This window comes from Heteronotia binoei, chromosome 11, assembly GCF_032191835.1.
Source record: "Heteronotia binoei isolate CCM8104 ecotype False Entrance Well chromosome 11, APGP_CSIRO_Hbin_v1, whole genome shotgun sequence".
Lineage (NCBI taxonomy): Eukaryota > Metazoa > Chordata > Lepidosauria > Squamata > Gekkonidae > Heteronotia > Heteronotia binoei.
The window spans coordinates 56,471,121-56,498,148 of record NC_083233.1 but is presented as its reverse complement, the minus strand read 5'-3'; the positions used below and the strand labels follow the sequence as shown (position 1 = coordinate 56,498,148).

Sequence of the window (27,028 nt, the reverse complement as noted above, 5' to 3'; positions counted from 1 at the left end):
GGAACACAGTTCCGGCTGGCTTGCTATCAGGGGTGTGGCCTGATATGCAAACGATATCCTGCTGGGACAATGGTAATGTCAGGGGTGTGGCCTGATATGCAAATGAATTCCTGCTGGGCTTTTTCAACAAAAAAGCCCTGCCTGCAAGTCATGATTGGTTGCGCTGTATCACACCATGACACTGCGTATGAGATAATGTGGTGTCCCCCAAATGGCATGAGAAACCACAAGAATGACCACTTGGGATAGGGGTTTGTATACTTGACTGGTATACTTACAGTTCAACCTAGATGCATTGCAGAAGATGTGTCAAGTGTCCGCTGAAGATTTTAAATACAGTCACAGGAACTTCCCAATTAGATCAAAGCTATCTGTGCAAAATGACAGGGGAGGGGTGGGGAAGCAGGTGTTTAATATTCTCCTCTTCCATCATTGGTCTGCTAAAAATGGACTTTCTCAAGCTAATTTTCTCCATACGAGGGGTGGGGGGAGAAATAAGAGGTTTGGCTGTTTTTCTCACAAATGCGAAAACAGCTGGGAGTGGGAGATTCTGAGTGGAGAAATATTAAAAGGACATGGGTTAATATTTGTTGGCATGTCACTGATAAGATTTGGAGTCACCTGCACATTCATTTTACTAAAAATACAACTAGATACTTAAATTCTGGCTATTTATGTTACTTCACTTCATTAAACCTGTGATTTTTAACTGTGGCAGGTCCAAAAGCGTCCAACATCCATTGAGTGGAATGGCTGTGATCCACAGAAACTCTACACTTTGATCCTCACAGACCTGGATGTTCCAAGCAGGGAGAACCCAAAGCTCAGGTGAGGAAGCTCAGGTGCTGTTGTTAGCCACTGCGTTTATTCTCAGTCATTCTAGCTGAGACTTGAGGCAGATTGCACAACTTAAAAACAGTCAATCTAATAAAAAAAGCATAGTAGAAACAATGCACTAAACTGGATCACAGATTTAGAGAATGCCAAAATGACAGTATAATACACACAACAAACAAAGCATTAAAGAAGGATTGCAACACTGGAGACAGTGCAACAGTGGCCAAGTTCACCTCTTTCATGAAGGGGCTGTAGTTGATGAATCAGGCAAAACAGATCGGATTTCCTTTGCTTTCTTTCTGAATCCAAGCTGAGGGCCATCCTGATGATTTTTATGTTTTTGGCCCATCTGCTTCCTCCACGCTTTGTTAATGTGCTCTGAGCGTTTTGTTTTGCTTAAGAGGGAATATTTTACCTGAGGAAAAAAATAGAACTTCTTACTAGGAAGCTTTGCCATGATAATCATTTCACTACATGCAAGTGCTCCTAAAGTTGTTTAGGAATTACAACAATCAGTACATTTGGGAAAAATGACAAAAATTCATTCAAATTACACAAGGGCCTTCTGTTTTATATAATCATCCTCCATTCACTGACAGGGATCCGTACAAGAGAATGTCTGTACTTGCAGGGGAGGATATGCATTGTGAATTTTGCTAATTGTTTTCAGGAACGTTTGCATGGATCTAAACTAGTCACTGCAGAATTTCTTGGTTCCATTGCTAAGGCACTCATAATATAGGATCCAGGGGCTGGGATATGTGTTCTGCTACAGAGGCAGGAAACTGAGATGCTGGTGATATCCCTTGCAGAGACAGTGTTGGCAATACTTGGATAAACTTCAAGAAAATTGAATCTGTGTCACTGTACTTAGGTCTCTCAAGCTCCCATTACACATAAAACAAAAAGATGCAGCTAAGTGAATTCTTCTGTCTTCTGATGGTTAATTGGAAGATCTCTTAACTCCCTGCAAGTAGAAAACTAGCACAACCTTTCTCCTGATGTTCTAATCTTCAACTTACAGGGAGGGGTTTTTTTGTTTTGTTTTCTTTTAAATTGTGACAATATTGGTGTCTCCCACTGCAATCTGAAGTAGGGCATTCCACTTCCATCTTGGAAACTCAAACCTATTGCAAATGAGGCTCCTCAGGTGAGTGTGATGAATTTCTGACTGGCACATGGGAGGGACAAGCCTTTCCAGTGCAATGGAAGACTGATGGGAAGACTGAGTTCCCCTGCTGAACTCTGAACACTCATGTTCCTCTGTTTTATGGCTTTAGAGAATGGCACCATTTCCTGGTGACCAACATGAAAGGCAACGACGTTAGCAGTGGATGTACCCTGACAGACTATGTGGGATCAGCACCTGGTAAAGGCACAGGTAGGTACCTTGAACATAATTTCTCTCTCTTTCTGTGAGCTCAGTGGTCCTTTAATCCCTACTGGAGAGCTGAAGCCTCCAGCCCCAGGGAAGGGCTTTCTCTGTAAGGAGCCTTGCTCAGGCAGCTGATATGCATTGAAATACAGACAGGCCTCCAGATGTGCATATGCATCAGCTGCACAAGTGGAAGCCTGGTTCCTTGAGTTCATTCTCCATGTTAGATTGGTAGGTTTGTATGCATGTGACAGGCAGCAGTGAGGCTAATTCTGTGTGCACGCACCTCTGTAGTGCCCCATCTTCTGCACACACACTAGCTACGTTCAGACACCAGCATAAGCCAGTATTAAATTCCAACTTGCTGTGACAAACATAAACATTGCTGAGTCTGTACTCCTCCATCCTTGCACAAAATGCACAACTGAACTACACTCGCCTGTGATGTCCAGTTGCATGCATCTAGACAAATTAGCATTTTCATTTTACATAAACTGGGATTCTTAAATAGAGGCAAATTAACTCCAGTTCACCCTTAGGGACTAGAACTCAGACATCTTCGTCACTGAAAGGTGTTTTCTTGCTCCACACAAGACAGGAGAGGGTGGAGAGAGAAGCAAGGCATGGCTAATTGCATCTGAATATCACTGTGTCTTTTGGAGGAGGTTTCCTAAACATATAGCAGGTGAAGTGATGTTTGGTTTGAGCAGGGTTTGCTTGGCCAGTGCACTGCTCTGACATTATGGGGGTCTTGTTTTCATGACTAACAGTTTTCACTGGTCACCAGCTGAGCAATTGTGCAGTGGGGCTGTTCTTTCTCTTTTTAGAAGGCACTCTGGGTGAGAGGGCAGCTAAGCAGGAGCTGCCTGGTAGGTACAGTGTATCCAAGACAGGCCAAGGCCCAGCCCACGCTGGCACTCAGAAACCAAACAGGAATAGAGTGTGTTGATTGATTTTGGGGTGGGGAGAGATTAGCTGGGCAAAGCTGCCTTGGATCAACTCGGAACGCTGTCCAAACACAGTTGAGGGAAAGGAGGGTGGAGTTTTGTTCTGTCAGCTTTTTTAACTTTTTGCCTGGCAGAGTGGCATGTATGCTACAGGCTCTTTTTTCTGAGGAAACATGATAGCACTGTGCTCCAACTAGACATCAGTATCCTAGGGAACGCCTGGATTTCCACAACGGGCCAACTAACACCTCCTGGAGACCATTTCAGGTCACTTAGTGTGCACATGTTGGGGGGGAGCCTTTTCTCAGCATGCACTGCAGTCTTGATCTGATTTGGGCACCCTGTAGGCAGGGGTTGAGGGGAACCTGTAGCTCACCTTTGTTGCTACACAGGGTGGGATCCCCATAGAGTTGCCAACCCCCAGTAGAGGGCAGGGGATCCTCCTCCCACTTCAGGGTCATCAGGAAGCCAGGGGGAGGGGGAAGGGAAATGTCTGTTGGGCACTCCATTATACTCTATGGAGAGCAATTCCCATACAGTATAATGGAGAATTGATTTGTGGGTATCTGGGGCGGTGGGGGCTGTTTTTTGAGGTAGAGGCACTAAATTTTTAACATAGCATCTGGTGCCTCTCCTCAAAACACCCCCCCCCAAAGTTTCAAAAGCATTGGACCAGGAAGTCCAATTCTGTGAGCCCCCAAAGGAGGAGCCCCCATCCTTCATTGTTTCCAGATGGAGGGAAGGCATTTAAAAGGTGCGTGGTTCCTATAAACATGATGACCAGCACTCCCTTCAGAGTTCAATCGTGCTTGTCACACCTTTGCTCCTGGCTCCACCCCCAAAGCCCCCAGATATTTCTTGAGTCGGACTTGGCAACCCTAGGTCCCCAGAACCAACCTGTGCAATGTATGAATCAGCTGGACTATGGAAAGGCACCTTGACAGATCTGATGACCCCAGGCTGAGCTCACAGTTATCCTGAACTCAAAGAGAAAGGGGCCAACATGGTGTCAAGTCGGCTGATTCAATAACGAGTCTTTGTTGAAACAAAGTATCTAGTTTATTGATATCATGGTTCTCGACTACAGTAAAATTGAAAGACTAAAGATCATATAGTAGAATGCAATCATATAAGGTATACTTCAAAGGGATTCTTGAGGGAGGGGTACTATGCAGGGCACATTCACACATTGATGTTACAATTTCTTTCTCAGGCCTGGTTTGGCCTTGAGCGTCTCTTGGCTCCAACCTCCCCTGATGCCCAGCCTGAGAAGGCCTGATAAACTCTTTCACATATTCCCATTTCAAAGCAAGGCTACATAACAAAGGAAGGGAGGGGGGTGAGGAGAGTTCAAGCTAGCAGCATTGGAATACAGTATGGCTTTACCCAGGATGCTTTTCTCCTGAACCAAAGATTGAGTGCAGGCCTGACCAAAGCTAAGAGCAGACCTGACACATGGGGCAGTGCTGAAACACAGTCTTTTGATCCCATGAGTAAAGGACTGTCAACACTGGCTGGGGAAATTCATGGAGATTCCTGGGGGGTGGTGCCTGGGAAGGGGGGAAGTTCACTGGGAGTGTGATTCTGTAGAGTCCGCCATCCAGAGCAGCCATTTCCTCCAGGAGAACTGGTCTTTGTAGTCTGGAGAGCAGTTGTAATTCCAGGAGAACACCAGTTCCCACCTTCAGGTTTGATAATCCTATATAATGTGGGACTGTTTGGGTAGGCAAGCCTGCTATGGAGGGAGATCTCCTGCTGCCTAACCAAGTTCCTTGCCAGTGCTTCCAAGAATGAGGGAGGGAGCACAGGTGGAGTGAAGTATGTGTGTGGGGGAGAACTAAGTGGATTAAACGTAGAGCTTTTGGGTATAAATCCTGGAGCATCACCCCCAGTGTTATGAGAGCACTTCCAGTTTCACCGGAAGTGATATTGTGCACCAGCACAAGGCGAGAGCATCTGTCTTATCCCCCTCCACTCAAGGTGGCAACTCTAGGGCAAGTCCAGGCCCCTGCACTGGCCCTTTAAAAGTATTATGAGAGATCTGCTGGCAAACATTTGGCTGGTTGATTTAAAAGTCATTACATGGATTTCAGCCTTCCTGCTTGCTTCCCTCCTTTTTCCTTTTGAGTTCTCCTATCCTAGCCCCCACCCCCAGTTCTTTCACAGGCCTTCCTACCTGCCCTCTTCCTCTATGGGACTGCAGCAGGCTAGCCAGGGGTAGCCTCTCCTCCTCAGTGACCATTAAGACAATTTGGCTAGTTGCTACTAGAGGCTTCCCTATCACATAGAGGCCATCAGGACAGCACAAAGTAGCTCATGATGCCTTGCATATATGAACATATGAAGCTGCTTTATACTGAATCAGACCTTTGGTCCATCCAAGTCAGTATTGTCTTCTCAGACTGGCAGCGGCTCTCCAGGGTCTCAAGTTGTTTTTTCACACCTATTTGCCTGGACCCTTTTTTGGAGATGCCAGGGATTGAACCTGGGACCTTCTGCTTCCCAAGCAGATGCTCTACCACTGAGCCACCGTCCCTCCCCAAAGGGGAGGTGAATTGCGGGTGGAAAATCCCATCAAGTCATAGCAGTGATGTAGGGCAGGGGTGGTCAAACTGCAGCTCGGAAGCCACATGTGACTCTTTCACACATATTGTGTGGCTCTTAAAGCCCCCACCACCCTGTTGGCTGGCTTGGAGAAGGCATTTCTCTCTTTAAATCACTTCTCCAAGACAAGCAGACTGGCAGCTTGGAGAATGCATTTAAAGTTAAAGTTGTTTTCTTTCCACTTCTCCCTCCCCCCATTCTATTTTCCTCCCTCCCCTCAAAGCCCTGACATTCATGTCTTGTGGCTCTCGAACATCTGACATTTATTCTATGTGTCTCTTATGTTAAGTTTGGCCACCCCTGCTGTAGGGTTTTCAGGTCAAAGAGATGTTCAGAGGTGGTTTACCATTGCTTGCCTCTGCGTAGCAAACCCCGGAGTTCATTGCTGGTCTCCCATCCAAGTACGGACCAGGGCTGACTCTGCTTAGCTTCCAAGATCTGACAAGATTGGGCTGGTCAGGGCTGCATTTTGAATTACCCCTCCCTAAATGCTTTAAAGAGGCATTTTTAACTACACAACTGCCTTGTTGAAAGATGAGCCTTAGGTGTTGCTGTTTACCCTCCCAGACCCTGAGCTGGAGACTGGCTTGGCATGCATTCCTCTGCTGCCTGAATGGCTTCTTTTGTGTGTAAAGAATTATGTTTAGGCAATTGCAACATTGGCATTGACAATGGAAAGTTCACACCCATATTGGAGCTTGATATTGGCCCTCTTGTACAGTCTTGCCCCATAATACTTCTCCTAATTTATTTTTGACAGGAGTTCAAATCAAAATCTAGAAACGTCATATCATACCACCCATTAAGACTAAAAAAAAACCCCAGTGTGCAAGTTTTCAAGTTATCCAGAATGCATCATCATACCAGATGTTACAAAATAAAAAGGGGGTGGGAAAGGGAAAAGTTCAAACCATAGTCTTCATTGGGGACGGACTAGGAAGGAAAATGGCCTATCCGAGCCCTTTCCCTCAAGGGAAGGAGAGGCAGCCAGCTGACTAGCCAGCACCACCACACCTCACAGGACTTGGCTTGGGTGCCTCTGTCCATGTGTTTTGTGCAGTTTACCTGGGCTGAGTGCCTCCATCCACATGCCACGCACTGCTCACCCAAGTGAGAACCACTCTTCTATTCCTGGGCTGGACTGGCCCAACTGTCTGAGTGTCTGAACAACGCATCGGTCCACCAGCGTTATGCCTGGTGGTTATAATGAGAAAAACGTTTCGATGAATAATCAATTCTTCTTCTGGCCACCCGACTTAACACAGAACCTGTGCTCACAATTATTCACTATAGGAATCACTACAGGAATCACTCTAGATACTTTCCAAGGCTAGATACTCACAAGAACTGGTGCCTTGGAAAGTATCTAGAGCAATTCCTGTAGTGAACAATTGTGAGGTTCCGTGTTAAGTCAGGTGGCCAGAAGAAGAATTGTATCCAGGAAATCATGTTGCCAGCCCTCTATGTTCAGTCGATGAAGCTTGCAAGGCTATGAGCATTGTCCTGTTTATCTACTGGTGGTAAAAGAATTTTGGCTTCGGGAACTGCCACTTCCATCATTTAAGCCACGTCTGAATTGTGTCTACTTCTGGGTCAGCATTCGACTAATGGTGACCAGGAAGTGCAGTATAAAAGTGGATGCCAAATACTTTGTTTCCTTATGTGGCATAAATCATTTATGCTTAAGCTGTGTTGAACAGAGTTGTTGAACGTAAATAACACGTGTAATAAATAAGTGGAATTCAACTGTGTATAATTGCTTACAGGAAAAATAGATCTACTGAGGATGCTGTTAATACTGTTCTTTATACGGCTTTATCGCATTTGGATAAAAAGGGGACGTATGTTAGAATGCTGTTTGTAGATTTTAGTTCTGCTTTTAATACAATATCACCCCATAGATTGTTGTTTAAGCTTAAAGATTTGAAGCTGTCGGACTCTATATGTGAGTGGATTTTGAACTTTTTATCAGGTCGTTCACAAAGGGTTAAAATGGATGGATATATTTCCTCCATGAAGATCTTAAATACTGGCACCCCTCAGGGATGTGTTTTGAGTCCACTTCTTTTCACTATTTACACGTCTGATTGTGTTTCTAGCAGTCTGAGTAACAAAATCATTAAATATGCAGATGATACAACGTTGGTAGGGCTCATCTCTGAGAATGACGAGTCTGCGTATAGGAGGGAAGTTCAACAGCTGTCCCTTTGGTGTAAAGCAAATAATCTTATTTTTAATATAAATAAGACGAAGGAAATTATAGTGGATTACAGGAAGAGTAGTTTGGACATCCAGCCGTTGTTTATTGATGGTGTTATGGTAGAACAGGTGACAGAATGGAAGTTTCTGGGAATTACCATGAAACAGGATCTAACATGGGGAGCAAATACTTTAGCTCTAGAGAAAAAGGCCCAGCAACGACTATACTACTTAAGACTCTTAAGATCACTACAACTGTCAGGGAGTCTGCTGGTTGCCTTTTATCGTAGTTCCATTGAGAGCATTTTATCTTATTGCCTCTGCGTGTGGTTTGGGAGCTGCACGGAAGCAGAGAGAAGGGTGCTCCAAAGAGTGACGAGAAGAGCACAAAAGATTTGTGGATGTTCTCTCCCCTCATTGGTGGATCTGTATAATATGGGATGTAAAAGGAAGATACAAATGATCCTAAGGGACCCTTCACATCTGGGCCATTTGCTATTTGAGATCTTACCGTCAGGTAGACGATATAGAGTGTTGAAGGCTAGGACAAACAGATTTAAGGACAGTTTCTATCCAAGTGCTGTGGTTAGGTTAAATGCAGGGTTATGAATGACTATTTGTTTTAGATGTATTTAAATGGTTTATATGGTTTTAATGGTTTTATGAATGATTATCTGTTTTAGATGGATTTAAATGGTTTAAATGGTTTTAATGGTTTTAGGTGTATTTAAATAGTTTATGAATATGTGTGTTTGATGTGTTGGTATGTTTGTGGAAGAGCGCCTCATTTCGTTGCTCTCTTTTGTTGAGAACAATGACAATAAATTTATCTATCTATCTGGAGTATACGGTTTTTGTAATAGTGTTTTTTTCAATCTAGACCTTAGTTCTGTTGTTTGGTGGCTATAATGGCCAGCCCTCCCTAGAGTCTCTTCTTTGCATCCTATGCATTTTTGGCTGATTTTCCTAAGAATTAACTTGCTGGGTTTAGACCAATACCCAGCTTGCATTTGCTTGCCCTCGATGCTTCTAATTAGTCACATGTAGGGCACAAAAACAATGGCCTTCTCCCTTTAACAGATTGCGGGATCAGTCAGTGGTACATTGCCTCTGAAACTGGAGGCTCTCTTTATCATGGTGCATAGCTGCTGACAGAGCCATCCTCCACGAATTTGCACCACCGTTTCCCAGAAAGCTATCTAAACTGTAGTTCATCATCCCATCGCAGCAAGTTCCATAATTGAGTTATGGGTTGCAAAAAAAACTTTATGGCTCCTAGACCTCTTGTCAATCAGTTTCACTGAGTTCCCCCAAACTCCTAAAGTCTCACATTGTAAGCTTTGTGTTGCTCTACTGTGTATTGTTCTATGAAATGCTGTCATGTGCCTGCAGGGCTGATATATAAACATCAAGACACTCGGGGCTTTTTTTGTAGCAGGAACTCCTTTGCATCTTAGGCCACACACCTCTGATGTAGCCAATCCTCCAAGAACTTACAGGTTCTTCTTACAGGGCCTACTCTTAAGCTCTTGGAGGAATGGCTACTTGGGGAGGGGAGTTGGCCTAATATGCAAAGGAGTTCCTGCTACAAAAAAAGCCCTGATAGACACTAAATGCTTTAACTTTTCCTATTTCCAACACTATAAAAAATGTCCCGTAATAACAATGAGCAGCTTTGACTTGCTCTTCCTCAAAGATTTGTATTGTATTTTTGATTCATGCAGGACTCCACCGCTATGTATGGCTGGTCTATGAGCAGCCCCACCAACTGACCTGCGATGAACCCATCTTGAATAACATCTCTGCTGCCAAGCGGGAGAATTTCCGAGCTGCGTCTTTTCGCAAGAAGTACAAGCTGGGGCCCCCTGTGGCAGGCGTGTGCTACCTGGCTGAGTGGGATTGCGTGGTACCAAAGATCTATGAGCAGCTGAACGTAAAATAGAGAGCCTAGAATCAAGATCCCACCTGGTCAACGCTGATCCCCTTCCAGTTCTTTCTCTCGCTCTGTTTCTCTGCTCTGCACAATATGTCCAGTAGACAATCCTTGCAGCATTAGAAAGATTTCTCTCTCCCCCCTTATTCCTATTTTGCAACCAGAGTTACTTGAGCTGTATTCAGATGGTGTTTGTGAAAAGGAACAGATCTTGGAAGAGGAAATTATCTTAGTTAATTGTTTTATTGCTTGTAAATTGCCCAGACCTCAGCACTAGCCAGGACGGAGCGATTAATTAAATTTCAGAAATAAATACAGGGCTTTTGAGCAGAAACGCACAGGAACACAGTTCCAGCTGGTTTTTTTGGGAGGAGTGGCCTAGTATGCAAATGAGTTCCTGCTGAGCTTTTTATACAAAAAAAGAGCCCTGAATAAATAAATAAATCTGTATGTTGTGTGTATCCATCTTGTGAACTCTGTATGTCCCCAGCTTCTTTCTGCAGAGCGCACTGAATGTGTAGCCCCCTGGGGCAAGCAAAAATTTCAGGATAAGTCCTTTTTTTAAACAATATAAAAATTTTACAGTAACCCACTTCTCTGGCTTTTTGGTTTGCCAAATGTGTGAAAACAGTAACCCAGGAATTGTTACTTTATATTGAAGGGTTGGTTAAAAGATGAACACACAAAGCTGCCTTATTGTAAGGAGGAAAAAAATATATCCTGCCCCTTTAACAGAATCTTAGTAGGATGCTGTTTACCAAAGTGATATTACTTAGTTGCCTGCCATGAAAATCTTCATCTGTCTATTTCCACGCATTAAAAGCCAGTTAAAGGGGCAAAGCACTTTTTCTTCAGATTTTTGGTAGCTCTCTTGGTTCATCATGCTCTTTATTGTCTGCTCTGACTGGCAGAAGCTCTCCAGGAGCAGGGTCTTTTCCAAAGGGCTGGAGCTTAAATGCTGGGGCTTGAACCTAGGATCTTCTCCATGTAAAGTGCAGAGCCACTGACTTGTTAAAAGAAAAGGGGACATCCTTTGCTCTCTTTTTAAGTTTGCAAAGTCTTGTTTCTCCTGGCTGATCTTCAGTCAGACTCAGCAGTAAAGCACAAGATGTGCAATACAGAAAACTGCACATTCAGTTCCCTACCCTCTTTAGTATTGGGACCTCATGTAGCAGAGCCGGAGAGGGGTGGGGGGGAACTCCTTCAGTGGGGAAGCCTTTGGGGTACAGGATCCAATATGCAAGGCAGCTTCTTGTGGCATTTTCTTCGATTATCTGTTCCCAAAAGGGTACCCTGTTAGGTTGTTGAAGCAAAACAAAACAGAAAGCAAGTGGCATCTTTAAAACTAATCAGGTTTATTCCAGCATAAGCTTTTGGAATTCCCCTGTCGCTTCTTCAGGTGCATGAAAGCTTATGTTGGAATAAACCTAGTTCATCTTAAATCAGGAACTACTTGGTTCCTATTTTATTTTAAAGACTCTTTAAGATTAGAGGGGTGTCCTACACCCCCCCCCCCCAATCTCATTGCATCCTTTGTCAATGTAATTTTTTCACAGTTGAGGAAAACAGGAATTCAGTGCAATCCTGCACGGAGTCACAATGGGCTTTAAAAGGTGTAACTTTGTTTAGGCTTGCGTGGATTGGGATGGAGCCTGTGGGTCCATTCTCTCAGTGGGAGAGGGTGTAGCTCAGTGGAAGAGAAGGTCCCAAGTCCGGTCCCCAGTATTCCAGTTAAATCAGCCTGGCAGTAGATGATGTAAAAGGCCTCTGCCTGAAATTTTGGAGAGCTGCTGCCAGTCTGAGTAGACAATGGACCTTGATGGTTTGATTTCAATTAAAAACAAAAAAAACCCCAATTGCAATTACACTATTTCTTCTGCTTTTCTTTTCTTGTTTCAATTAACATAAACACTAAATACAAAGTGAAAGAATATGCACACAAAATAATAACTGTTTAAGTTTCTGCAAAAATTATTTTTTATTTCTTTATATTTCTGGGGACCAAATTCTGGTAGGTCACAAAAAGAAAGTTTGAGAAGAAGAGCCAGTTCCAGAGGCTGCAGATTTGTTGTGACCCAGGCAGTTGCCCTGTTGCATCCCTCCTGCAGGAGTCTGATACCGCTAGAAGAATGAGATTTCATGCTCTTGTACACTGTAAGCACCTACAAATATACTGCAAAGTGGCCCAAAGTGTTCACATAAATCATTATTTGCTAATGCTCTAAATAGCAAATACAATTCAGGTATGAGATCCAGGCTGGTTTTTTTTTTAAATCTCCACTGTGGTTTTTACACATTATCCAAGGTGACTCTGGAAGCTTACTGGGGCTCCATAATGAAAAGATTGGCCACTGCTTCCCCACAAAAGCACTTACCCACCAGGACTGAGCTTCGCCTCAATCAACAGAAATGATAGAGAGACCCACCATGAACTGTGCGAGCTGAGACCATGTTCCAGATTCCTGTGCGGCATGGCAGATCCTCAGGAGCTCTCCAAGCAGACAAGATGCTGCAGAAAAGGCATCCCTTCCAGACAGAAAGTTTGAAAATAATAACTATTAACATTCAGATAGCAGGTTGAGTGTTACAAATGCTTTGCAACAATTACTGCAGCAACTTACAACAACCCTGTAAGGTAGGCCTTCATTAATACTTCACATTGAAAATCAGGGACAGGCTGAGTGAGTGACTTGTCCATGGCCACAGTGAGTTTGTGGCAGACATGAATAATGGCTTGGGTTACACCTTCGTCTGCTGATGTCCATGTTTGTAGCACTGTTAGTCTCCACCACCTTCCTGGCACTAAAACCACTTGCTCTACCCCTTCATCTTTGCAACCATTACCTAAAGTTCCCTATATACATTCAGCATCATAAAGCCTTTCCAGCTATCCCAGCCAGATCATTCAGATACTCACCTAGAGATAGGAGCTTTGATTTGCAATCACAGCACAATTCAGCTTATAGAATCTGCTTCTATAATTTCCTTAAAGCACAAGCTTGAACCAGTTGCTTTGCAAGCCTAGGTCTGGAAGGGCCTATGGCTTTTTCACAGGAGCCATTCAATGACTGTTCGGCTTTAGAATCTGACTTTGAAGTGTCTTGATTGTCAGGACTTTGAGGCAGGGCTGAGCTTCACTAAATGATATTCGGCCCTAAAATGTTAAATATCTGTAGTCGCAACAGCTATTTTGCTTCCTGGGTTGACCTCCCTGTTGAAGTTCACTTGAGTGAATTGGGCCAGTTAACAGACTCTATACAGCTATACAAGTGATTCCAAAGAGCATTTAAGTTTTTTTGAGGAAGTGGTTTATTTGCACCCTTATCTCCTGAAATTTTGTTCTTAAGAGGTGATGGACTATCAGGGACAACATAAGGGGCAAACTGGGAGTCTGTGGTGGCAGAATTTGGTCCCCTCCCCTTAAGAAAATTTAAAGGCTCTTGTATACATCCATTTTGCCTAGTATGCCTCACAAGGCTGTTGCAGGGACAAAATGGGCAAGGGAAAACTGGCAGTGGCAGGTACATCACCCTGGGTTTCTACTCTACAGTCATAGGGCCGAGAATAGGAGTTGGCACTATCAGACCCATGCCCAGCATGGGGAGGGTTCTGCCAACCTGGAGCCTCCTGACCCTGCATCTGTTGCCTGCCCTGCCCTGCATGGGCAATAATAGTGGCACAGAAGAGCAGCAGCATCTGTTAGTGTACTAACCAGGGCTTTTTTTTATAGCAGGAACATCTTTGCATATTAGGCCACACCCCCTTGATGTAGCCAATCCTCCAAGAACTTACAGGGCTCTTCTTATAGAGCCTACTGTAAGCTCTTAGAGGACTGGCTACATCAACAAAGTATGGCCTAATATGCAAAGGAGTTCCTGCTACAAAAAAAAGGTCCTGGTACTAACAAAAGAACCCTCGTCAGATTTGGCCTCTGACTAGAACTTAGCATGCTTGTTTAAAACAACCCATGCTCTACAGCAGCTATAGCAGTCCTTTGACTTTGTATTGCCCACAGCTGATATCAGGTTTACCTATGCTATAGAAAAGTGATGCTCACTCTATGGCTCACAGAGAGCCACATTCGCCATTGCCATCAGCCAAAAGAATCCCATTTCCTTCCATCCCTGGCATGAAGCTTGCGTGTCATGTTAGTTCATGTTCTTCTAGCTTGCCTGTTCTTTCAGGGTGGGAACCAACCACCAACCATAAGCTCCACCAGGCAACAGCCTTGCCTACTTTCCTAGGACACAAGGCGGGTGCCACATTGGAGAATAGTGCTCTGGTGGTATGTCAGAGCCACATGTGGCTCCTAAGCCCCTGAGCTGAGTATCACTGTTGAGATCAAAATACATCTAAACTAGGGGAAAGAGACTGAGGGACTGTATTGCATTATTTTACACACAAGCAACAACAAAAGGAAAACTTGTGGATGGGTAAGAGTTCAATATTGCCTATTATGAAAAATTTGTAATGCTGTAGAAATAGCCCCAGGCCAGGGAATAACAGAGCATGCTCACAGTACTTGTATGCCCATATTGGCTGTCAGAAATGAACCTGCCTCCCAAATCTGCACATAGCAGGTAAGGATACCTTAATTACAAGAGAAAACATTTGCATTTATTATGAAACTGTGAAAGGAAAGCAAATACTTTATGGTTCTGTAAATGTAAAGATTGATAGTCTTTGGGCTGTGACTGCAATAACTTCATCTGGTTGGAAATTAATGGGATAAAGGGGAAGGATGTTTCAGGATAACACAAGAGTACAACCTTTAAATAGGATCAACTGCAGTATCACACTGTGGAACCACATCGTACTTTTAACATATCCCATCTCCATTTTTTAAAGGCAGCTAGAAACATCAGAAAGAAATTTAAGAATTCTATCCTGCATACCTCAAAAGTTGTATAGTGAAAACCGCAAATCATTTACCTCAGACCGAGTCACTGCCAAGAAAACATCCTTTCGAAATGTGTAGGATCAAGAAACCATACATGTAAGACATTAACCAATACACTTGACAAAAGCAAATGATCAGAACTAAAGCATGATCATTGGGAGTACTAATTCCAAACTGTTGTTCTACCCGTGCACATAGGCGAGCAGAGGACACATGGACACACTGAACACAACCAAGCTTTCCAAAACCATAGTCAGGGGCACTGTTCGCTCATGTTCAAAAATCAGGGACAAGACAAAAACAGTTATCCATTAAAATTCTATTCTGCTTTGCTGTGAAATACTCTGTATTTACTCCCCCGTTTTGCAGTTAGTATCTATTAAAATGAAGTGACCAACTTTTCCCATGACTTTCTCTCGCAGCTAGTCTCAGAATCCAAGAATGGGCTCTGTGTATTCCCACTTTCTGAAGATATGTAGGTCGCAATCAGAGACAAAACCTTTTTCAGTGGCGATGTCTTGGCTGCAGAATGCCTGACCCTACAGCAGTTCACTTGGCACCAAATGAAAACCCTTTTTACTTGCTCGAGCCTTTGGATAATTGCAGTCCATTTCCCCATTTTAGGCCTTGGTAGATGTTCACTTACTGAATGGCACTGATTGCATCTCTTTTTTTGTAGGACTTGCCTTGGTTTAACAAGATTTAAAAATAAACAGTTCTGATGTACACACTGCGAAGAGTATTTTGTTTGAGGGAACAGATAGCTAAAATAAAAAGTAAAAGAGGAACGGTACCCTTTTATCACTCCCACAATTCAAATATGCAGTGCTTGGCAAGGAAAGGAATGAATGGAATGAATAAAAGATGCAAAGGGGAAGAAAGCTGATACCCTTATGGCTGTTGGCAAGAAAAGATAACAAGGGTTATGAGGGGACTGTTACAATCGAATCTGGGGGACTCCCGTTCAAATCCCAACTAGTTGCATAATCTTGGCCGAATTAGTTTCTTCTATCAGTCTAGTCTACCTACAGGACCATTACAGGGATAAAACTAGGGAGAAGATAACCACTGACGATTCCCAGACCTCCTCTGGAAAAAACTGACATAAGAGCAGGATTCCCACCTTGCAGACCAACAAGATTATTGGCAAAACAAAGTTTGAGTCCAGTGGCACCTTTAAGACCAACAAAGTTTTATTCAATATGTGAATTTTCATGTGAAGGCACACTTCCTCAGATTTCGTGCACATGAAATCTCATAAATAAAACTTTGTTGGTTTTAAAGGTGCCATGGGACTCAAACTTTGCTCTAGTGCACCCTGGATAGCCCAGGCAAGCCTGATCTCGCGAAGAGCTTGGAAGCTAAGCTGGGTTGACTGTGGCTAGTACTTGGATGGGAGACCTCCTTGGAATACCCTCTCTAGAGGAAAGGGGCAGGGTCTACTCAGCCACCTCTCTGAATATCCTCCAGGTCCACAGCAGGGGTCAGTCATCAGAGGCTGACATGACTTCCAGGCGCAAACACACATACACAAACAAACTTTGTTCTAGTACTTTAGACCAACATGGCTACCCACCTGAATCTAAGATTATCAGGGTATGAGCTTTGGAGAGTCAAATCTCCCTTTGTTCCTCTCTGACAGATGGAGTTTTTGACTCTCAAAAGCTTATGCCCTGGAAGTCTGGCTGTCTTTAAGGAGTCTTGCTCAACATCAGTGTTCCCTCTAAGCTGAATTATTGTGAGCTAGCTCAGTTTTTTAGCCTCCAGCTCACACATTTTTGTCTTAGCTCAGGAAGGATGGCCCTAGAATACGCTTAATTTATGCAGTAGCCAAATTGTTCACTCACAACTTTAATGCCAGTAGCTCACGAAGTAGAATTTTTGTTCACAAGACTCCACAGCTTAGAGAGCACATTGCTCAACGTCTAATGGTGACCAGACGATTCCTGTAGTACAATCTATGAATGAATTCAGGCAGTCTTGGTCTTTCTCTCTGCCAATTGACTTAGGTTTAGGCTAATTCAGCCTCTGCTGTAGAAGTTTTACAAACCCCAAAGCAGCAGAAAGCCAAAAGCATTCGGATGGCTACTAAAAAAAGAACTCGCTGCAGGAAGTTTTGTGAAAACATTTCAGCTCCTGTTGTCTATGGTGTTATTGGCTACATAAATCCTCCAAGGGGAGGGATAGCAAAATGAATATTGCTTCCTCGGCACTATGAGAACGGGGAAAAAATACAACTGCTTCAGTCTTGAACTGCTGTGAGAGCCCTTGGGGGTGAGGGCGGAGAGGAGGTAAAAATGGAAATGAACAAAGAAACAAACACAAAACTACTACAGTCATGGGGAGAAAAATATCTGAACAGTTATATCCAGACAATATTGCTGTTTCAAAGACCAGACTTGTGCACAACACACCTTGTGGAACCCGAAGGGGGAAGCCAAATATCACACACCCAAAGAGCTGGACCCTCAGCCCCACACTGAGCAGGCCTTCCTTCCATCTTTGCAAGACAATTATTGGCAGGCTGAGCACCAGCTGAGCCACTAACCTTGCCCTATCTCTACTGCTTCAAGTTCAGGCAGACAGCTGCTCCTCACCTTAACTATCACACACCCCTTTATACTTTCATCCTTCGCTTTAATAGCAAAATGGATTTGCTGAAGGAAAAAAAAAAGCAAAATTGCTTTGGTGATGGGGAGGACATTCTTTGGGGATCTTGCAGGCAGCAGCCAATCAGCATCAGTCACAACCGGTGTCTGTCGCAGACCTATTTGTGTTTCAGAATTGGAGAGGAAAGGACGTTTGACTCAAGTGGGGACGCTCGTTAAATCAGCTTTCCTGCCTTTTGCCCATCTTCACCCCAAGAGTTTCCAAAGTGTGTTCCTGAGCACAAATGAAGCCGTTTCAATACACCCCAAGAAATCGTGCACACAATACATATTACAAGCCCTTTTCGTACACATACAAATGCTTCTACCCTGTCTTCCCCTCCCTCTTCCCTCTTGGCCTCCTGACCAAGCCTGAGACTTGGCAAAATTTCAGTCCTCAGTTTGCGTGAGTAGCAGCAAACCAGTGGCTGGCCCAAAGCAGAAGATCCGTGGTCTTGACAGATGAGCTTGTTGGTACGGTTTGTTAGAAACTCTCAAAGAAGATGGCGGGCCACACATGCCCCTTGCATGGATGGCTGGAATGAGGTGGGGGGACGGCTCTGGGGAAGAGCTGCTCCCCCTCTACAATGAGACAGCAAGGCTTCGTGAGCAACACTTTTATTTACAAATATAATTAAAAGCTCTGACAGTTATCATGCTCTTCCTTTGAACCTGAAAAAGGTTTTTTTTGTCGTTTTTTTTTTTTTTTAAAGTGCATGCAAAAGAAGTAAAGCCTTTTTTTAAACCTTTTTATTGTAAGAAAATACACAGTTTGAAAGTGTGAATAATGCAATATTTATGACCAAGATTATCAGGGTCGGGGAGGAGGGGGCACGTCAGGGCGGGGAACCAAAGATGGAAGAAGGGGAACTGGGGGGGGGGGGGGGGAAGGAAAGGTCAAGGTGATGTGACTGAGGGATGGCTGTGGAACTCCAAAGACTGACTTGGAAAAGGTGGTGGGGGTGGAATTGGAGTGGTTGGGGAGAGTGGGACAAGGAGGCAGGTAGTAAAAAAACTTTTGATCAGAGAAACAGTTAAAATACAATATGAAAATAAGTAAATTTCTCCTTAAATTTCCTTCTATACACAAAATACACAATTTGACAAGGCCCAATTTGTGCTCCTGGGATCCTCTGGGCTTCTGTTTTTTTTTTGTTTTTTTTTAAGTGTATTCACATCCTCTGCTACAGCAGAAAATGATTATGATACAATCAAGAATGTGCCAAAGACCATGGCCAAAAACCCACCTGGCCTGGCCTGGCCCTTTTCAAAAAATCACGCTCTCCCTCTGCCCCCCAACCCCCCTCCCCTTCCCCCCCAAAGTAATAATATGTCCACCACTGATATGTACAGCACAATTCAGAATTCATATTTTTTTCTGTAAAATGTATCAAATTTCTCAATCTCTTAATAAAATTTTTTATTATTTTTATTTAATTATTCCTGATGAATAAATACCAAAAAAAAGAAAGAATAAAATTAAAAACTAAAAAGTTATGCAGCAGCTGATTTAAGGTAAGGCTGCGACATCCATCTCTCTCCCCCTGGGGATTGACTTCTGCTTTTTTTAAAAATTACTTTTTTTTTTTGCTTGTACTTTCATTGGTTGGTGGCAAAAATGAAGTGATTGCTTTTGAGCAAACATACATCCACTTTTTTTTTGATTCATTAGAATTGTCTCCAAAGTTTTCACTGAAACATATATATTTCTTTTTTTTTTTTTAGAAAAAAAAATCATTGCACAGAGACATCAATACGGTGAGACACTATGAGACTCAAGAAACTGCCGAGCGTGGTCCAGCTCTGGAGCTTGACACCTGGCGGGAAGGGGGGCCCCTGATGGAGTAAGAATATACAGGCACTAAGTCCGACGTGATGTCAGTAAGAGAGACAGAAAGAGAGAGAGCACACCCGTTAACATGGGGGGGAATGTTGGGATTTGAGATATTTTTTGTTTGCATTTTTTTTAATGGCAAAAGAAATTTAATCTCATCTGTAGTCCTCCTTAGGAAATTCTAATGTGACCAAATTTCCAAAGCCCATTCGAAGGCTCTCCATGTCAAAAGTTTCAATCTCTCGCTCTTGCCTTTCCAACAGAAACTTTATCCTCTCGCTGCGCTCCTTCTGCAGGGCAGCTAGCTCCTCTTCAATCTGAAACGGCAGAAGTGGGAAAGGCAGACCGTCAGGGTGGTGGTCCTGGAAGTGGCACTGAATCTCTGGGGAGAGGGGGGGTGCTTCGAATCAGTGGGTGGATGATGGGATTTGCAGAGAGAATCTGTATATCTGGGAAGAGGATTAAACACCATTTCCACCCACCAATCATTCCCTGTAAGTGAGTCCTGCCCTCTCATTCTTCTTACAGCAATTTAAAGCTATAGGAATATTCACTGGCTTGCAATACACTTCTACAAAAGGCACAAGTTAGATTGTGCATTATATTAGCATCTGTGGATCACTGTGGATGATCCCTTCACCACAAATGCTCAGGTCCGCATTCTTGGAATTTGATGGGGTATTGCCTATGCCACAAAGGGCTAGTAGGCAGGGGCCCGTGACGCAGAGTGGTAAAGCTGCAGTCCTAAGCTCTGCTCATGACCTGAGTTCGATCCCGGCAGAAGCTGGGTTCAGGTAGCTGGCTCAAGGTTGACTCATCCTTGCTGGGGAGAAAGTGTAGATGACTGGGGAAGGCAATGGCAAACCACTCCGTTAAAAAGTCTGCCGTGAAAACATTGTGATGCAATGTCACCCCAGAGTCGGAAACGACTGGTGCTTGCACAGGGGACTACCTTTGCCTTTTTACCATGATGTTGCAGTCTACAAACTATTCACTGAAGTGTTATCTGCACAGAAGTGGGGTGGAATGCAAACGAAGAGACCCACTTCAACACAGCAGCCGTCATAGGCCCAGTTTATGGACCAGCACCTCCACACCATCATCTCCTATTTCTAAAGTGTTCAGCTATGAAAGAACTATGGCTTGGGCTTAATAATGGCAGTCCAAATTAGTTGTGCATAACACAGCTCTCCCATTGGGAGAATACAATCAATCAAAAGCCTTTATTGGCATATATCAGATTATAAACAAATAAACAGCTACAGAAATAATAAAACAGTCATATGCAGCTATACACTGGACAATCGATCCTTGATTACCAGACTCAAGAATAAAGCAACCCTTTCAGTTATTTCAGATGACAAATCATTCAGAAGATGGCAAACCTTTACAACATCTGAGCAGCCTGTCACATTGAACAGAATTGGATCTAGAAACCTAAAGTGAATAGTATCATATAGGGGAAAATAAAGAAGAATATGGGGAAATGAGTCAACTTGTTTTAAATTACATATACATAGTCTTAATGAAAGTGGGATTTTTTTATATCTACCATAGGTAACTGCTGATTTGATTATATTGCATCTACCAAGGCTAAATGCTCTACGCAATTTTGGAACATGGAGAGTTGATAAATAAGAAGGCAGATGACCAATAATTGGAGAAATTCCAAAATTCAGAGGGGAGCAAGACTTGTTCGCAGCACTCATTAGTTTTTGTAATTCATTATCTAAAATTCTGTGTTTAATTACATAGTATGCATTTGTAAGAGGAAGCTTGTGAAGAGAATCCATAGACAAATCTAAGGTGGCTATTTTCCTCTCTATGCAGGAAATCCATTTGGACGAGGAGGATTCAGACAGCATTTGATATAAATAATTCCCACGGTTGGCAGAATTGTGCAGATGTAGCCAATATTTGATTGACTGGGAGAATACATATGACTACCCACTAGAGGCGGAGCTAGGAGTCCAACCAACTTCTTGAATGGATTACAAATCTATTTGCACAAGATTCTTCAAATTTGGTTGCTCAATGCACCTCAACGGAAAATAATTTTGGCATGTTATATTGCCTCATTTAGCTGCTTAAAGTACTGCAACTTACTAAGGAACTATTTTGGCACTTTAAATCACTCTATTGGCATTGTGAATTGTATTTGTGAGACTGAGATCATACGGAGTATCCGATATGGATTAGACTTTGGAACTATATCTGGTATCAATATCGGATGTTTATAGACTATCGTGGAATATCTATTTGTAATGGTTATACTATTCACTTCATATAAATTATGATTTAATATTTATAACGTATTGATTGTTATTGTTCCATGGCATATCAATACCACACCTTTATTTGCATAACCAAAAGAAATATATAGAAACTTGTCAGCCAGACCCATGGCATATGATTTTCATTGTTTGACTAATCTTTTCTGTGGACCTCCTAATTGCTTGTACCCACTAGAACAGGCACTAGTGGAACCAACATGGTGCACAAAGATAGAAGGAGAAGGGGCAAAATTTGGACACAAGTAGCAGTGGGCGGGTGAAGAACCTCCACCAGCGGCTTCTCTGCACCCTGCTGCCACCTTTTACATTAAATATGCTTCTTTAATTACCTGAAGACTGTTGATTCAATGAGCACTGGAGACTGGGGGCAGGGTGGGGCTAGGGAAGGGGCACACTGGCTATTATGGTCACTGGGAAAAGTCATAGTGTGCCAGTGGGCTCCCCTCCTCTGGGAAGTGAGTAGGCAGTGAGGCACAGGTAGGCAGTATAGTGCCTGATCTTAGCACCTGCTGATTGGGTCCATTGGAGCCAGCTTTTCCTTCCCCACACAAACCCAATTGGGGACTGCACCTGGCTGTGCAGCTCAATGGAGATTGCTGAAGGGCCTGTCAGGCAAGGAGAAGCCAAGGGAGGAGGAGGAGGAAGAAGAAGAGGAGGAGATTGGATTTATACCCCACTTTTCACCTGGAGTCTCAGAGTGGCTTACAATCTCCTTTCTCCTTCCTTCCCCACAACAGACACCCTATGAAGTAGGTGGAACTGAGAGAGTTGCTCTTGAGAGAGCAACTCTTTCAAGAACTGTGACTGACCCAAGGTCACACCAGCAGCTGCATGTGGAGGAGTGGAGAATCAAACCTGTTTCTCCCAGATTAAAGTCCACACACTTAACCACTACACCAAACTGGCTTTCAACTGGAAGGTAGCACAACTGGCCTTGGACTTCCATCAAAGGAGGGGTGGGGCCCTTTGGGCCACCCAATAATAATAATAATAATTTTTAATTTAAATCCTGCCCTCCCCGCCGAAGCAATCCATCCTAGGTCATGAGAAAACAGAGCTACTAAAAGGAGCTACTAAAAGGAGACAAACATCTGCTCTGTGTACGTGTGTGTGTGGCTGGCTTTGAAGGTGGGTCCAGGAGTACGCTATCTACTTTAAGAAACTCAGAGTGCTTGTACAGACTAGCCCAATCTGCCTGCTCCCCTGTGCTCAATGAATAAATATGCAGATATGACACACTCTGGATGTCTCAGGACTTCTCCTCACAAAAAGATGACTTATCAGGCTAGCTCAGGAACTGTCCATGCCTTCAGGAAACATGAATTCACCTCCCAGGGCAATGAATGCTAAAAAATGGGCTGTATGCATCCCTACCTGGACAATTTTCATTCACCTACAGCTCTCCACACCTCCTCGTCTTGCTACCTGAAAGCAATAGTTGAATTCCCCACCTACCCCAACGTACCTTTTGCTCAAGATGTGCCCTGCGCAACGATACCCTCTGCTCCAGCTTCTGGAGCTCCCGTTCATGCTGTGCTTCCGTCTGCATCTTGATTTTGCTCTGGTAGGCATTGAGTAGCTCCATCTCCTGCTGAAGCTGCAGCCGCAGGGCCTGGCATTCTGCTTCCTGAGCCTCATCCAGCCGCAGCTGAAAGAGCAGGAGAAAATAAGGGGGCTTTGTAGCTGCTGGAGTCCGCCTGAGGGTGGGCAGTGACTTAGTTATGCAAATATTCAACAGCCAATCAAGAAAATCTGTGACAAGCAAGGCAGGGGCACATGTTGACTCCTTCTGCATGGAGTTTTATGGCTGCTTTGGCTACCAACATACAGTGCTCCCCACCACATAACCCTTGATAATCCACATAAAGTCATTGCCTAATGCAGTGGCCCCCAACCTTTTTGGCACCAGGGACCGATTTTGTGGAAGATAATTTTTCCACGGACCGATGGGGGTGCTGCATTTTTTGCTGCCCCAGACTGCCCCCACACCCTGTTCCTGTCCCTTAATGTGGGTCTTTAAATGAGGGGTAGGTGAAGGTCACTGCTGTGCTGCCCCTTCCACCCACCCGGGACCCAGGCGAATGAAAGAAGTAGTGCTTTGGAGTAAGGCTGCACTGCCTCTTTCATCTGTCTGGGACCCTGGTAGGTGAAAGGGGCGATGCCTCTGCCTCACTCTGCGGCCCGGTTGCTAACAGGCCACAGACTGGTACTGGTCCACGGCCCAGGGGCTGGGGACCCCATACAGGGTGCAATTTTCCCTCAGTCATTTTTCCCACCATGCCATGGGAGGGTTATATGGGAATCTTTTTAAAACTCATACAATGCTAAATCACTATAGCATGATAATTTGCTGCTGTGATCGACGAGCTCTTCTGAATTCCTGGCTTTCATTAAAAAAAAAAATTAAGTCTGTAACACTTTTCTCTGAAGATACACCACTTTCCCCCTTACATTTCTGCAGAGAAAAGGGCTAGACACTTTAAAAAAAAAAGACAACTGGGAATGTAGAGAACCCAGTAGATCACAGCAATAAATTATAATGATAAAGCTTTCAAGAATTTACCTTTTTTAAACTCCAGAAACAAACTTGGGCAAATGATAGCCAAGAGGGGCCAAGGGAAAGAACCTATGGGGAAAACTGCTGTATGGTGACTCCACTGCCAATGTATTTGCAACAGTAATAAGAGCTACAGAAGGAACTGTTGCTGTGTGGAAGCAGCCCTAAGTGTCAAAAGCGGAGGAAAAAGCAATTTCTAATCTATGTAGCCTGCATGGTAGGAATGCTGTTTTGTAACTGGAAGTGGGAAAGGAATGGTTTGTCCCCATTTCCAAAGCTTCCTTTCTGCAAACAGCTTGTTCACAGGTGCTGAATGGAGTTTTTCAGCAGCCCTATCTTTTTCTTTAACCCTCCTTTCTTCAATTTCAAGCCTCTGCAGCCATTTTTCCTGAAACCCATCTTCCCCTCCTACTGTAAAATTCAAGTATTTTATGCAGCCATTCTGGTTCTGATCCAGCATCCCTTACTGCTCTGCATTCTGTTTCTTCACTTTCACTGATTTGTCTGCAGTTTAAAATGCACCCTCACATCTACTGGCCTCAGCTCCCTATTTCCTTTGTTTGACGTTGTTTCCTCAAGCCTCTTTCTCTTCCACTTCCCTCTCCAAAAGGTTGCTGCATCTCAGGGCCAAACTACACATTATGAATTTTGGTGTTGGGTCTGGGCTCTTTGGACCCAATTCACTTTCCCTGTAGTCATACAGCACCGGTTGGGAAAGAAATTCGCAAAACCCATGGAGGGCATTTTTGCGGTAGGGAAAGAAGGAGTCCTTCCTCCCCCTATGCTGTTTTCCCAAGATTAAACGAGTCTCTGTGGTCTTTAAAAATCCCTCATACTGCAGCAGTCTTATGACTGCGAGAAAAGTGAGTTGCCAAAATTCACAATGTGCAGTTTGGCCCTCAGCACTGTCCTAATGGTGACTTTTGCCCACACAATTCCTTCTGTCCTTAGCATTTATGAACAGTGTGCCCTCTAAGCTGTTAGCATGAGTTTATAGACTTTTACCCTCCGGCTCACGCCTTTTTGTCTTAACTCAGGAAGGATGACCCCAGAGCACAATAATTTATGCAGTAGCTCACAACTTTAATACCAGTAGTTCACAAAGTAGAATTTTTGTTCACAAGACTCTGCAGCTTAGAGGGAACATTGCTTATGAATACACACACAGCAGCCAAACTGGCCTCACAATTTCCTCATGATCTGTCAGCGGCTGTCCACAAATATTCCTTGCTGCTTGCTTCACTCTCCCAACACCAACAGTGATCATAAAGACATCACATCTTAAGCCCTGATGTACACGTGCCTGCATAGGTAAGGCAGGTGGCAACCAGAGACAGGGCTTTTCCAGTGGTGGCACCCTGCCTTTGTAATGTCCTCCTATTTGAAGCTTACCTGGCACCTATCTTATTTCTCTTTAAGGCACCAGGCCAAAAATTTCTTTTTACGCAGGCTTTTAACTAAGGGGATCTATTTTTTTAAAGCTCTTTATTATCTCCTTCTAGCCCCATTTTATGAACATTCTTTTAAGGCTGTCCCATGTTGTTTTATACTCTGGCTTGTTTTCACTGGCTTGTTTTTATTTATGCAGTTTTATTATTGATAAGTCCTATGGTGCTTTTAATGATTTTATTGCATGGTTTTACTTTGTGAGATGCCTTGAGCAAGTCTCTGGAGAGGCAGTATATAAATGCAATAAGTAAATTACAAAATAAAAATATCACCTCAGTCCAAATATGCCTTCTTATCACTGACAAAAAAAAATCTGTTCATGTATTACAATACAAAATATTCCATTGGCCCTGATTGGTTGGGTTCTCCCCCCCTCCACCCTCTAATTTGCAGGGTCTTTCTAGATTGCATGCCACATTCAGAAGACTCTGTTTTCTTTACAGGAAGAAAGAACATCACTAAGGCTCTGCAGCCAAGAGGGCATCCTCACCGCTTGCGATGCCATCATCTCATTGATGCTCTGCTCGTACTGCTCAGCCAGGATGGCAAGCTTCCTTGTCTGCTCATCCTTCAGGCTCTTCAGAATAGTTTTGTGCTCACTCTTTGGAGTCACTTCCAGCTGGTGGTTCTTGAGTGCTTTATACTGCTTGGTTTGCACTTTGCACGTGTCCTGGAACTGCTTCTTGATCTGCATTTCCATGGCCTGTAATGAAAGGTGGCAATTCAGGTTATGCATTTCTCATGTTTTTAAAGAAAGGTACTGTTTTAAAAATACTAATAATTGCACAATGCTGATGCAAGAAGGTTTACAGTCTCACCATCAGATTACTGCATATGAGGGTTCACTAGCAGCTTATTGTATATGAGCATATGCCTTTAATATGATAAAACTATTATGTAAAATTCAAGCAATAAATCACTCAGGTCAGCTAGTCTCTTCTACAGTTCAGCCTCAGGCATGATTTTAAAGTGATGCTGACCATGCCAAATGCTAGAGACTGTGGGTGCTTCCCCACCCCCTCACCGTCCAGAGAACTGAAGGCAGATCAAGTGGGGGAGATAGAAACGTTTGGGTTGTACACACTCATCCCACTTTCATTACTTGTGAAACCTATTTTGCCACACACAAAGCGGAACAGAAGAGTGCATACATAGAAACTGTGCCACTCTCAAAGTACTTCCAGCTCTTTTTAAAACCAGTGTGTTTCCAGGCTATGTTTTCTGCTATGTTATTGGTAAGAGGAAATCCAGTACTTCAGCTGGTTAAGACATCCAATCTTGCCATGCCAATGAATTTTATAATGAATTTCAAATCACAGTTCTCTATCTCCACCTTTAACTTACACAGAAAAATATTTACCTGATCCTGCAAAAGATGGCTCTATTAGTAGTGACCTAACTAGGAGACTGGAATGCTCTGTAAATGACTGAGTTAACTAGTGACTATACAA

At 43.6% G+C, this 27,028-nt stretch overlaps 2 protein-coding genes across 7 annotated transcripts in view; one reads left to right on the top strand and one right to left on the bottom strand.

Annotated features, from left to right (window-relative positions):
* The window catches only part of LOC132579149 (phosphatidylethanolamine-binding protein 1-like), a 35,683-nt gene extending 25,327 nt beyond the window's left edge, over nt 1-10,356 (top strand). The window contains exons 2-4 of the mRNA XM_060249355.1: nt 719-828; nt 2,118-2,218; nt 9,687-10,356. Coding sequence (XP_060105338.1) covers nt 719-828; nt 2,118-2,218; nt 9,687-9,904 — 429 coding nt within the window. The 3' untranslated portion in view covers nt 9,905-10,356. The remainder of the gene's footprint in view (nt 1-718; nt 829-2,117; nt 2,219-9,686) is intronic.
* Nucleotides 10,357-18,582: 8,226 nt separating this feature from the next.
* The window catches only part of TAOK3 (TAO kinase 3), a 155,358-nt gene continuing 146,912 nt past the window's right edge, over nt 18,583-27,028 (bottom strand). For all 6 annotated transcript variants that reach the window (XM_060250267.1, XM_060250272.1, XM_060250269.1 and 3 more), the window contains 3 exons: nt 26,068-26,280; nt 23,037-23,219; nt 18,583-19,594 (listed from right to left, as the gene is read on the bottom strand). In XM_060250267.1, coding sequence (XP_060106250.1) covers nt 19,433-19,594; nt 23,037-23,219; nt 26,068-26,280 — 558 coding nt within the window. In that variant the 3' untranslated portion in view covers nt 18,583-19,432. The remainder of the gene's footprint in view (nt 19,595-23,036; nt 23,220-26,067; nt 26,281-27,028) is intronic.